General features: G+C 34.3%; 1 protein-coding gene across 1 annotated transcript; it reads left to right on the top strand.

Annotated features, from left to right (window-relative positions):
- Positions 1–2506: 2506 nt before the first annotated feature.
- Positions 2507–11352, top strand: LOC118056147 (protein SCAR2). Its single transcript, XM_035068270.2, has 9 exons — positions 2507–2901; positions 3907–4070; positions 4550–4673; positions 4757–4883; positions 5782–5843; positions 5950–10240; positions 10336–10422; positions 10527–10640; positions 10723–11352. Exons 1-9 carry the CDS (start codon positions 2747–2749, stop codon positions 10774–10776), a joined length of 5178 nt encoding a protein of 1725 aa, XP_034924161.1. The 5' UTR covers positions 2507–2746; the 3' UTR covers positions 10777–11352.
- Positions 11353–14414: the final 3062 nt, after the last annotated feature.

Raw genomic sequence — 14414 nt, 5'->3', positions numbered from 1 at the left:
ATTCTTCCGTGATGGCCGTTTCAGGCCATTTATAGGCTCCACTTGAAAGCTTAATTTAATACTGCCTTCTCTCTCTTCTCTCTCTCTTCTTTTAAAAAAATAATTGTTTATTTATTGATTAAATGTTTGTCACTAGACAAGCGTGTAATTACAGGGGTACCATGACAGTATGAGATCAAAATGCATTAATTTTTAAAACTTTTTACTGGGCCCAGGACAGAAGTCCTGATGAACAGTTTACGTTGTAAAATTGTATAATCCACGGTTGTTGTTTGAGAGATATAATTAATTAATTGCATGGTGCGTAAGGATTCACTTATTTTGCTTGAGAGATATAATCTACCGTGCTTTATAAAACAATAATTATTTTTAGTTTTATTTTTTTTTATTTTTAGATTATTTGAGTGTATTAATATCAAAAATAAATTTTAAAAAAATAAAAAAAATATTATTTTAATATATTTTAAAAAAACAATGAAAAACAACAGGTATCAAAATACTATATACCACAATCTTTTCTTTATATTTTAAGCTGATTTTGCTTAAAAATATTTTTATACTCCTTTTATATTAGTCATGATTTAAAAAAATATCATTTTTTTTTATTTTTTAAACCTGTTTTTTTATACATTAAATTATAATAAAATTTTATTTTAAAAAAGCTACAGTTTATAATTTTTTTAAATACTTAATTTTTTAAAATCATAAATGTAAAATAAATCATTAAGAAGTTGGAAATCATGTGTTAAAAAAAGGAGAAATTTTACTCTTTCAAGCTTTTCAATGCCGTGGTAATTTATTAATCAACTAGGTTGGCAGTTGACTGCCAATACTAAATTCACTTCTATTTAAATCTTAAATTAAATTATTTATATTTGAATCGATGCATTTTAATATGAAGAACAAACCTACGAGAGGCTTTTAAAAATAAAATTGTCAATTTGTATAAACAAACATTTGATATATTCAAGATTTAATAGCCACGCAGTACTAATTTAAAAGTCACTTGCGAGAGGCTTTTAAATTGTCAATTTGTATAAACAAACATGAATTGAATTTACATCCTCTTTTTTTTCTCTTTAAGAAGAAAATATTTATATCAAAAGGAAAAAAAATTATCCACTCTAACTACTTGAAGATAACAAGCAGTCATTCTCAAATTATTTGTAGAAAAACAAGAAATGGATTTAACTAAAATGTTATAACAAGAAAATATATTTTTTAAAAAAACGATGAATAAATCATGAGGATACAAGATATTATACATTTATTATACCATACAATATATAAAAAAACTATTAATAAAATTAATGAAAGGTAACAATATTCTTTTCATCAACTCAATAAAAACAAGTGATCAGAGTACAAATTATTTATGTCAAGGCCTGTTTGGAAGTGTGGTTGCGGTTATTTTTCAAAGTGTTTTTCATATCGAAATGTATCAAAATAATATTTTTTTTATTTTTTAAAAATTATTTTTTGAGATCAGTGCATTAAAACGCTCTAAAATATAAAAAAATTAATTAATTTTTAATAAAAAAAATTGAATTTTTAACACGTCCAAGGATGCCTTAATACTTTTGCCATGTCCCATGTTTACTTCTTTATTTTTCCAATTCCTCCCTTAAACTTTAATCCAAAAAACGTTATCATAATTAAACGAAAAGTCCTTCCATTTCTTTTTTTTTTTAATCATATCCATTGCTTGAATTTAAAGGCAATCAAGCCGATAATTTATGATTCCACTAAAAAAGGCGGATAATTTATGACTCATAGCTACACACCACATGATGATGATGATTAAATATTAGACGAGCCGAGATCACCACATGCACGTATAATCCGTGGAGTGAGAACCACTCGATCCCAACCGACCAAAGACAAATTAAATAATAAATTAATAAATACGGCTTCAAAATATCAAAACATGGCATGATCCAATACATCCCTCACACGATGCACGCCCTGTCTTAAGCTAAACGACACCACACACGAGGCGTCATTCAACCTCTTTTAGATCATTTTGTTTGATACATCGTGTATTATTTACTTTTATTTCATTTTTAAACTAAAAAATACTCTATATTTGATAATCATATTATTTTTATATTAGCATAAGCACATTCACTATTGTTTTTTTTTTAAATTATTTATGATTTTTTTAAATAGTATGTTAAGCTAATATTTTTTTTGTTTTTTTAGCCATATTCTTTGTATTAAACAAGTATTACTATGAAAACAAAATTTTTAAGCAAAATCTTTATATCAAAACAAGGCACAAGCAACAATTTTATTTTATCATTGAAGGGTAAAAGAATACCTTTTCTTAATTCGTAGTTTGTATTTGTATTTCAATGAGAAGGGAGGTGAAATTATATTTTATACACGGAAGAACCTGAAAAATATTATATTATACAGTATTAAAATGGAAATATATAAAAATATAAAACAAAAAAATTAAATAGAGAAAGATAGAACGTAATAAATATTACAAGGCGTTGATTTACACACTCACTCGGAAGTCTCTCCACGTCTTTTTCTACAGAGTTCAGAGTCTTCAGACGCATTCATTTTCTCTAACAAAAAAAATAAAAAATAAAAAATAAAATCCCTCTCCTCTCCCTCGTCCTCTTCCTCCTCTTCCTCGAGAAATGTAAGAGAGCGGAAAATCAAGCAACAGAGGCAGATACAGAGTGCAAAATCAGGGTTTATTTTGAGCAACTGGTAGCTCGAGATTATAGTCAAAATGCCGTTGACGAGATACCAGATAAGGAACGAGTATAGTTTAGCCGATCCAGAGCTGTACAAGGCTGCTGATAAAGATGATCCAGAAGCGCTTTTGGAAGGTGTCGCCATGGCTGGCCTCGTCGGCGTCTTGCGCCAGCTCGGTGACCTCGCCGAGTCAGTCTCTTTCTCTCGTTTTCTTTTGGCTTGAGCTTGACCTGTGTTTGTTTGTTGCGTGAAATGCTAGTTTGCTCGGGCATGAGTTTGAGTTGGAAAGCGTGTTTTTGGATTTTTGATTTTTTAGATTGGATTTATTTTTATATTTTTTTAACCTTTAGTTATGGAAATGCTGAATAAATCTCTCTTTTTCTAAATTTAGTAATTTGAGTTTTGTGCTGAATTGGAAATTTTAGTTAAGATTTTGAGCAAATTTGAAGAATTCTGCTGTTCGTTCTCATGGACTTATTTGTTAAAATTTAAAGCATTTTTTAACTGATAAAAACAATGAATTGTAGTTCAAAATGGTGGGGAAATAAATAGAGAAGAACAATGTCATTTCTAAAGAGCAGGTTATCCCAATGGAATAAATATGTATATATAGCTGAAACAATGGCATAGGCTGTAAGTTGATTAGCAATAATGCGCTGTTTGATCATGTGTTCGCATGAAAGTCTATTCTTAGAGGAAAATAGCGTTCTTTTCATTTCATAATCTAGAAAGCATGTTATAGCAGTTTTGGAAATTGTTTAATGTGTTAAATTTCACATTCGTTCGATTTTATGATTGGAGTTTATGGTGTTATGTTGTTACCTTTATGTTTCTTGAGACAGATAGTCGGTTTCTGTTACTCATGGTGTAATATGTTTGTGTTTGGTAATTGTTTAATTAAAGATGTTGTGATGTGGTGATCTTGGAACCATTAAAAGAATAAGCGCTTAAAGGAATTGACAAAATTAATCGTTCACATAATGGGGCACAATTTTGACCTGTCTAATCTTGAGATTTTTCTGGAGTGTTGTAGTTCATGCCATGCCCAGTAGTGTCAAAAGTAGTATCTGTTTATTTGGTCTCTATGGCTTAACTTTTGTCCATGTTGTTATAGTAATTTGCGACGTTTCCGCTCTCCATTGTAATTCCAACATGAGAAATGGTTTTGACGCCTTTTTTTCCTGGTTTTAAAAGGTTCGCTGCTGAGATATTTCATGGACTGCATGAAGAAGTAATGACAACTGCAGCAAGAGGCCATGGGCTGATGGCTCGTGTACAACAGCTCGAGGCAGAATTTCCTTCAATTGAGAAGGCATTTCTCTCCCAAACTAATCATTCACCATTCTTTTCCAGCTCAGGTTTGAAAACCATATGTTTTTTTAATTGTTTTATGATCTGTTGTGTCTGGTATTGGTCTTTTCACTAGTAGGATGGAAACATAACCCAGCTGTGTCTTTTCTTTCATTTAGTTTCGATGTTCTAAACCTTGCTAGGTAGCCTGCCTTATATAAAAAAAAAGGTTACTTGGTTTTCTTGTGAAATTTGTGAGAGTGATTTAGAAAGTAGGCAGAATGAGATAGAGTGCATTTATTGAAGAAACTTGGTGTGGTATTCTAAAAAGTAGGAACTAGGAAATATTTAATATCAGCAACATGTCGTTTCTGAGAAATCAAATACAGGTGCAATTATCCCTAGAAGGTTCTTTTATTTATTTTAGGAAACTGAGTGTGCCAATAAGTTTAGTAGTTCTCATTAAAGCATCTGTGTACTGTATGGATGATATTCTGATACGAGAACATCAGAGTTTTGGTTGTTTAAATGCTAAATTTTATTGCAGGTGTTGACTGGCATCCTAATTTGCAAATGGAGCAGAATCTAATTGCTCGTGGAGACTTACCTCGCTTTGTAATGGACTCTTATGAAGAATGCCGTGCTCCACCACAGTTATTCCTCTTGGACAAGTATGATTATCAGTATGCTTTGACTTTCTAATTACAATACCAAGGAAAAAAGGCAAATTTTATAATTGTGTCAATTCTGACAGGTTTGATGTTGCTGGGGCTGGGGCATGTTTGAAGCGTTATACTGATCCATCAGTCTTTAAAGTTGAAACAGCATCTTCTGGAATAGCAACTGTAGAGGTTCAGAGGGAGAAGAAAATTCGAAAAAAGGTAGGTAGTGAAACGATCATCACTATATAGGATCACAATATTGTTGGTGTCAAATGAAGGGATATTCTTGTGAATGTTCCCCAACATAGGATTCAACCAAAGTTTTTATTTGACCAAACAAACTAGTCTACCTGCTGCCTATCTTTCAAATAGTTTTCTTTGGCCTGCAGGGTGGCCTTGTTGTATAGAAGTGGTTGCAATCCTTCACAATTTTTGCATGTTTGCAGTTTAATTGGACTAGTGGAACTTAAATGCTGACCTTAGCTCACCGCATCATGTAGTTTTCTCGTAGCTTGATTGTCATGGAAAAGCTTTAGCTGTGATAAAATAATGAGCAGTCATCATTATAATACGGCACATAGAATATATCTGCTGTGTGGTGATTAACCCTTACAATCTTCTCATTCTTCATTTTCTTTTCCATTTGTTTAATTAAGAATAGGTTTCATTGAATCTTACTATTAACCCTGAATGCATGAGGTGTTAGAGAATGGTTCTTCTCAAACTGTGAATCTTAAAATGGTCATGTGTGAGCACAATGTCTTGAAAAACTTTATGAGTTCTTGAAGCCACATTCATATGAATAGTAGTTAGTGAATAATATGCATATATGGATTTGGATAACACTCAGTTCTTTGAATGTGTTTATCAGTAGAGTTGAGCACCAGGTGCTTCGCTTTTTTTAATCAATTTGTTTCAGTCTTAGAAAACAGTATTTCATATCTCAAGCCTGAAGGCTGAATGTTCTAGAAGCTTATTTTACTTTTCTAGCCTAGTTATTTTCTTTTTTCCAATCAGCACAGTAACTTGAATTTGCTCCCACTTTTTAGCATTGCATGATATGATCTTCATATGTGTTAATGCTTGGGATATAATTTGCCTCGTTATCTTTTTTCAGAAGAAAGGATCACGGTATAGAAATGGAGAAACTCCTGAAGTTGTACAAGCATCACACACCAAGTGAGGCCTTTGTGTTTTTTCCCCCCCATTAGATCCATGCTTTAGTTGCAAAAATCCCAAGCAAACATGGATGATTAATGAAGTAATCTGCTTTACTATTATGCAGATTGCATGACTTGTTGTTACAGGAACATTTTGAGAATGGTCATTCTGACCCTGCACGGCTAGTGAAATTGAAGAGAAGGCAGATAAATGAATCTCCATTTGATGTGAAACCTGGGAAAAGTTACATGGAGAAATTTGTGCTCACTCCTTCACCTGAGCGTAAACAAGTTTGTGAAGATTCTGTCACTCGATCACCTTTGAAATTTACATTGGATAATTCTAGTGAATCAGGCTATGAAATACATGAGGTCAGTGTGGTAAGTCCTGCAAAAAAGTCATTATATGGAGGGGAAAGCACATCTTCATCACCCAGTGAACAAGAGGCCATGCTTAAACCTGTTAAGGATGAGTTGGATGGGGAGGGTGTTGATGGTGGAATTATTAAGGTACTTGACCCAATTGTTGATCGTGGGATGGATGAATTGCCTCCAACTGTCTACAAGATGGCTATTGAAGAGGAATTATTAGTCGATGCTGATATAAAAAGAGAGGGCACTGTAGATGGGGATCATTCTGATGATATGGGAAGTGAAGTGGAAAACTACATGGATGCCCTTGCTACCATGGATTCTGAAATGGAAACAGACAATGAGTATAAAACTAAAAATGCTCTGGACTTCATCGATCTGAGGACACAAGGTGCAGATTCTGATGCAAATGAGGAGCAGCTGGATATTCAAGCCAATTCTTCAGATTCTCAATCTATTGGAAACTCTTCTCTGTCTGAGGGTGGGAACAGTTTGTTTAAGAAAGGAACTTCTAGCTTTTCTTACTCTGACACTCTCTGCAATTTGGTTGAGAATACAGCATCTGATGGTGAAGGAGCAGGTAAATGGTTCCCTTCTGCCACTTCTACTGAAAACCATGCAACAAATGTTACTGATCTGCCATCAGATCATCCATCTGTATATGCAGAGACTGGCATAACCGAATCCCATCACCTTGTAACATTCAATGATACAAGGGAAGACAAAATCCCTGATCCTGTTGAAGCTTCTTGTAGTTCTTGTCTTACAGATTCGAATCCTGTCTTCCTGCATTCAGTTCCTGTTGCACGTTCCATGGTAAGCCCCTTGTCAGGACCTGAATTAGACGAGGCATCCTCTGGCAGTACTGAACTTGGCTCCAAATCACTGCACTGTGAAAGAAATGGGTTATACCCGACTGATTCTTTCGTTGCTTTAACTGATATCCCTTCACAGATGGGGCATGATACTTCACTTCCAGATTCTTCTAAAAGTCATTCTATGGATGTGTTTGATCATGAAGATCCAGACATGTTAACTGATGCTGTTGTGCATGTGTCAAACATGTCAGATCTGGCTTCTGAAAAGAAAGTCAGTGATGATTCTGTGAATGAAGTGCTTCAAACAGATTGTGCAGCTGAACATTCAACTTTGACACCAGCAGAGGAGCAATTTCCTCACTCAGCTTTGCCTGTAGTGGAGTTGGATGCTGGTGTTCCATCTCTGCCTGATAACTCAAATGTTGTGAAGCCTGATGGTTTGGTTTCTAAAGCGGATGATGAAATTTTAACGAGGGAAGGTAGCGCAGAAATTTCAACACCAGTGGTGGATACTTTAGAGTCTGAGTGCATTAACGAACATCAATTCTCTGATGTAACAGTAGATGCTTCACAAGAGGAACTTGACTCAACAAAATTAAGACTCCCATGTTCTGAAGAGAATGTGAAACTTGAAGAACTTTCTGAGGGTCCAGATGCTGAGGAAAAGAATGCTTCCACGAAGAAAGTGGATATTACAAGAGGAGATGCTACTTATTTCAAACATGAATCATGTAGTTCAGATAAACCAACTCCTGAAGATCATGTAAATTTGGCTGATGATGTAACTGAAACTGTTCAAGCAGAAGACATGGCTTTATCAACTACTGCTACAAGTGGTTTAGATGCTGAGGGAAAGAATGCATTCACGAAGAAAGTGGATATTACAAGAGGAGATGGTACTTCTTTCGAACATGAATCATGTAGTTCAGATAAACCAACTCCTGAAGATCATGTAAATTTGGCTGATGATGTAACGGAAACTGTTAAAGCAGAAGACATGGCTGTATCAACTGCTGCTACAAGTGGTGTAGATGCTGAGGAAAAGAATGCATTCACGAAGAAGGTGGATATTACAAGAGGAGATGCGACTTCTTTCGAAGATGAATCATGTTCAGATAAACCAACTCCTGAAGATCATGTAAATTTGGCTGATGATGTAACTGAAACTGTTCAAGCAGAAGACATGGCTGTATCAACTGCTGCTACAAGTGGTGTAGATGCTGAGGACAAGAATGCATTCACGAAGAAGGTGGATATTACAAGAGGAGATGCTACTTCTTTCGAAGATGAATCATGTTCAGATAAACCAACTCCTGAAGATCATGTAAATTTGGCTGATGATGTAACTGAAACTGTTCAAGCAGAAGACATGGCTTTATCAACTGCTGCTACAAGTGGTGTAGATGCTGAGGACAAGAATGCATTCACGAAGAAGGTGGATATTACAAGAGGAGATGCTACTTCTTTCGAAGATGAATCATGTTCAGATAAACCAACTCCTGAAGATCATGTAAATTTGGCTGATGATGTAACTGAAACTGTTAAACCAGAAGATATGGCTGTATCAACTGCCGCTACAAGTGGTGTGAACAATGAAGATGTCAGCAATGTGATCTGTCCATCTTCAGAGTTAGTTTGTTCCCCACCTAGGAATTCTACGGAGATGGTAGAATCTCTTTCAATCTCCGAGGATCCAAATCAGACTACTTTGAACCTTGATGAGGTAACTTCTGCCAAATGTCTGTCAGAATCACAGGTAAAGATGGAAGTGACTTCTACAGATTGGGATTCTAATTCATACAAACCAGTTTCTGAAGACTATCAAAATCAAGAGGTAATTGAAGTTCATAACCCTTCTTCGGAAGTGAGCAACCAGGAGTCTGAATCTAAAGATAACCATCAGAGTCATTGTGGGGAGGTTGGTGACAATACTGTTTGTTCGCCTGTCAGTTATCCACCAGAGTCAGGAAATGGTTTAGAACAGTCAATTGAGGTGCAAGCTGATCAAATTAGTGCAGAGTCCATGCATGCAGACGATGCAAGTTCTTTGTTGAGTAGTCAAACTTCATCTGCTGGCTACCTTTTAGGGCCAGGAATTCCTCTGGATCACACATCAGAATTGCAATCTGATCAACTAGACAGGAGATGCTTGAAGTCAGGCGAAGCAAGTTCTAGATCAGCAGATGTTCAGTCAGAACAGATACAGAATCTGCATAACATAACCGAGGAAAGATGCCCTGACCCTTCCAGTTTGAAAGATCTCTCCAGTCAAGAGTTTCTACTGCAATCAGCCTGTCAGGGACGTAATGTTACTGATCAAGCAACAAATCCATTTGATTCTGCTTTTCCTAGCTTTGGTGTACTTCCTGTTCCTGAGACAAGGCAGGTCAATCCAGAGGCAATGCCACCATTGCCACCTCTACCTCCTATGCAGTGGAGGTTGGGGAAAATTCAACCTGGTCCGCTTGATGCAGACAGAGACATGATGGATCATAGTCAACGCACTTCTCAACCAATTGAAACATTTATTGTTGATCAGAAGGTCCAGTTTGATTTCCCAGCATTAGATAGAGAGATTGTGCATCCTTCAAACCCATTTTTGTCTCTCCCTGTTGAAGACAGTCAGAGGTCTCAACACTTGACAACAGAGTTAATGGGAAATTCCTTGCTGCCAACTCCACTCTTGTCAGAAATGCCAACCATTGACAATGATGCACAATATCAACAGGATGACCTCCTGTCAGACAGAACACAGTCTGTGAACTCATCTTTGGCTTTATCAGAAATGCCTGATGAGAGGCATGAGCATGGTTTCCTTCAACTAGGAGGAGAATCCAGGCAATTTAGTTCCAATCCATTCTCACTAGAGCCGGGCATAAACGATACAGCTGCTGTAAATGATCCAATGCCTACACAGGGACTCCCAATCCGTCTATTTAACCAATCAGCACCCGAAACAGGATTGGAGGTGAAATTTCCCGGACAGAGTTCACAAAATGCAGAAGGGGAACAAGGGAATTCTTCTGGTAAATCTGCAGTACCACTAAATACAGAAGAAGAGCAGCATCACCATGATTTTGTAGCTTCACATGGACTGCCAATATGGCCGCCAACTACATTAGGGATGACACCACCAACCTATGAAGTTGGAAAGACAAATGGAAAGAAGATTCCTCGCCCTCGAAATCCTCTCATTGATGCTGTTGCTGCTCTTGATAAAAGCAAGGTAATGGTTATCTGTGGTTTCTTCTTTGCATTCAGTTTTTATGATGTCTTATGCTGTCTAGTCCCTTCTTTGTGATGATTTGAACCCTTTTGCAGTTGAGAAAGGTGGCTGAACGAGTTCGACCACAGCTGGGACCCAAGCTAGAAGAAAGAGATTCACTGCTGGAACAGATACGAACCAAGGTTCCATCCTGCATTTTCTTTTTATTTATTTTTTCCTCTCTTGGTGGCATTACCCCCTTCGTGTTGAGGACTGATGTTTGTTTTCTCTCCCCTTTTCACTCTAGTCCTTTAACTTGAAGCCCGCAACCGTGACAAGGCCTAGCATGCAGGGTGTTCAGGGTCCAAAAACCAACTTGAAGGTTGCTGCCATCTTAGAAAAAGCAAATGCAATTCGCCAGGTCTGTCTGTCTCTGTCTCTCTCACTATTGTGTGTGATTGTGTACATGAATATAATAATTATGATGTCTACTTTTGAAATAGGCATTGACTGGAAGCGATGACGATGATGATTCAGACAGCTGGAGTGATTCTTAATCAAAACTCTTGCCTACATCATGTAAAGGTTGCAGGAGATATTGCCTCGAGATTCTTCAGAGATGTTATTTCCTCTCCCTTAAAGTAAATATCAAACATCTAAAATTTTTGGTATTCTTTTGCTCTCTGCACTACATCTTGTATAAATACTCTTTTTTCCCCCTCCCGCTCATGTCTTCATCCCCTACATATATTCAACAAAGATGCACTTGCCAGTATGCTGCTCTCTGCATCCTTAGAATTCCAGTGTCGAGGTGAAATGATTCAAATTGACTGTGCGGGTCAGCGTGTAAGCGCCCTACCCAAAGAATTGTATTGTTCTTTCTCAAAGTATATTAGCAGGTGTAAATTGTTGGAGTCGCATAATTTGTGATGTGCAAGGAACATCATGAAATTTTGCAACCTTGTATGTGTTGTCATGATACGTAGTTTCTGCCATACATTGCTGTTTGTTTCTGGCTTAGGAACGATTCCTTGATGGTTTGGGTGATTCTTTATTGTAATTATCTCTGAATTGGCACGATTATTTTGTCTACTTACGATTGAATATATTATATTGCAGCCAAAAGTTGGATATGCCTGATCGCATGTATGAGCGCATTAGATTTATCTTGACACTTGATCTGGCCTTGATTTTTGTATGCGTGCTGGTGACTGCTACTAGCATACCTAGAACTATTGAAGCTTGTATGCCAGACGATTTATTTTTTGGCCAATCCATTTTCAACAATTGCATTTCACAACATAAGATTACAAGCTTCCACTTCTTAGCAGAATGCGTTTCTGATAAATTCACACCATGGTAAGGTTCAAAATATGTGATGAAAGAAAGACTAATAGTTCTCATCTAAATTTTAATTAGTGACAGAACCACATCTAACTAGTGTACCGTGTTTATTTTGTGCATTGCAAAGCTTTTCATACTTATCACAGAAAATTATGATTCAAATGGTAAAACTCAACATTGATGTGTTCAAAGTAGTTCTTAGTATAATTATTAAACCTAATTGTACCTGCCTGGTCGACCTAGTTACTTGCCTATCTGAAGCTTGTTCTTGCCTGAAACAAGTTTTCCTTCCAACCAGGATGGATGTTGATCTGATCGGTTAAAATCAGATAACAGATTAACTTAAATTAACTAAATTTGGATGAGATTTAATCAGGTCTAATTTGTTTTTGTTCAAAACAACTATGATTTAAAAAATCATTGAAACCATGTTTTTTTTAGTTGACTCGGGTCTTAGATCAGGTATTTTACCTGACCAATTTTAATAGACTTAATAAAACTCGAGATACTTGTAATTACAAGCTCAAACTCCTTATTAATCAAACAAGCTTCTCCTTATTAATAAAAACGAACCGATGATTGAGCTTTGTTTAAACTGATGAGGTTAATGATGCAAATATTATCTGACCATCTGTGTAGAACAAGTTTAATACGGGTGCATCATGGGACCTAGCCACTGATATCTTGGCTCCAAAAGAAAGTCAGAAAGAAACTCAAATGCAAGGTCCTTTATAGAGAAAAATGAAAGGATCCATTTTAAAACTAGTATGAAACACTGTGATAAGAAGAAGATGAAAGGAACCATTTTACATAATCACTAGTATGAAACACAGTTCGATCGATTTATAGAGAAAATGCATGAATAATATGTTGTGGTAACAGAGAATAGTGTTAATTTAGCACCAAAAAAAGAGACGGTTGATTGCAAATTGGTGGGCTTAGGCACAAATGGAGAGGCTGTTATGTCTCCTTGTTGTTTCGGCCTGACCCAAAGTTTTTTAGGGCCCATCAGTATCATATCTTAATATGTCCGTTTTGAATTCGCGGGGAGATTGATGAATCTTTTTGTTTATATATATATAGAATAATAATAATAATAATAATAATTTGATCTATTTAAAATACAATTAAGGATTTTTTTTGTTTTGTGAAAAATACTTTTTATAATTTTGAATAATTACTTTGCTTGATGAATAATGAATAGAGTTTAAATATTATCAAATTTGACACAAACCTAACTTGAAATATATTTTTGTATTATATATATATATATATATATTTTAATACAATATAATATATGTATCTTAATATTGACACAACACACATATGTATATTATTTTATTTTTTATTAAATAATAAATAATAGTCATATAATGGATGTTCATATGAATACTTAAAACTCTATGGACAAGGTGAGGATATTTAAACCTCTTACTTAATAATGAATAGGGTATAAATATAAAAAAAATTCAACTTCTAAATGCCCATTACCATCATTTAGCCTTATATTTTAAATTTGATAACCACTAAATCCAATCTTAATACAACATTTTTTATTCGATATCAATGCTAACATATCAAGTTTAGATTCAAAAAGAAATTCATAAAAAAAATAAAAAATACTAGATTTTAATATATATGATTTATTTAAAATCCAAGATTTGTAAAGATCATTCCCAAAATATTTCAAGTTAAAATTGTGTTTGTTAAACTAATTGACTTTGAAAAATATTTGAGTTACTAGATCATCCTGCAAATTACCAAGTTAACATGATTTAATAATTTTAGTTAAAATAATATTGTTTAATTTTTTTAAAATTTTTTTTGGAGTTAACTCAATCATGTTTGAATAAGGTCAATCAAGTCATTATAACCCATTTGAGTCAATCAAGTTTCATAAGATCAATGTATTTTTTTTCAACTTGAAAACCGACCCGAGTAATATCTTAGGGTAAGGGATTTCTTTGTTAACCTATCAACCAACTGAGCTGGATTTAATAACTATGGTTAGAATCCAAGAATAAATCCATGTAATAGTCATTTTTATTTTTTTATCAAAGCATATTTCGAACAAAAGCCTATAAAGTAAAAAAACTAACACTTAGGAAGTCAATTTTAGAAACTTCATGACCCAAGTAACAAACATGGATAACTTTGAAAGGTTCATTCATTTTCTTTTATGCTTGGGTTGCTTTTATGGATGAGAGAATCACAAAAAATGAATTTTTTTGATCTTTTTCTTTTTTCTTTTCTTCTTCTTCTTTTGTTTTTTTTTTCTCTGAATCACAACATTGATTTCTTCGATTATTTAACATTTGTTCTTCAATTTTTTTGTTGTGTTCCTCCAAAACCTTTACCATATTGTTTTAATTGTTTCTTGAACACAAGTTATCTTTTTTTACCCTTGAAAATGACTCTATACCAATTATTAAGGATATTTCTTTAATAACAAAGAAACTTTAAGAAGTATAGAAAGTAGGATAGAAATAAAAGTGAATGAGAAGAAAAAGAACCAGATGGAAAAGAGAAGAATGGAGAAAGAAGAGAATATGCATTCCTTAACTTTTAAGCTTTATTTTTTTAGTACAAAAGTTTTTTTCTTGTGTGACTACTTAGTAAAATCTTATTTACCTACCAAGGTAATGTTTAAAATTGTGTGGTATATATTATTTTTTAAAATATTATTTATTTAAAAATATATTAAAATAATTTAATTTATTTTATTTTTAAAATTTATTTTTGATATTATATCTAAAATTATTTTAAAAATAGTATTTTAAAATATAGTTTTTTCAAAAACACTGTTTAACTGGAAAAATAAACACAGTATAACTAAATAACACCTGCTTTA

This window comes from Populus alba, chromosome 16 (genome assembly GCF_005239225.2).
Source record: "Populus alba chromosome 16, ASM523922v2, whole genome shotgun sequence".
NCBI classification, from domain to species: domain Eukaryota; kingdom Viridiplantae; phylum Streptophyta; class Magnoliopsida; order Malpighiales; family Salicaceae; genus Populus; species Populus alba.
This window is presented reverse-complemented; position numbering and strand designations above follow the sequence as displayed.

Bases quoted from the DNA above. Each gene is read 5' to 3' on its own strand.
- LOC118056147 (XM_035068270.2), top strand. From the start codon at position 2,747: ATGCCGTTGACGAGATACCAGATAAGGAACGAGTATAGTTTAGCCGAT. The intron at 4,071-4,549 runs GTTTGAAAACCA...ATTTTATTGCAG, and splicing joins ACCATTCTTTTCCAGCTCAG to GTGTTGACTGGCATCCTAAT. The intron at 10,641-10,722 runs GTCTGTCTGTCT...CTTTTGAAATAG, and splicing joins AAGCAAATGCAATTCGCCAG to GCATTGACTGGAAGCGATGA.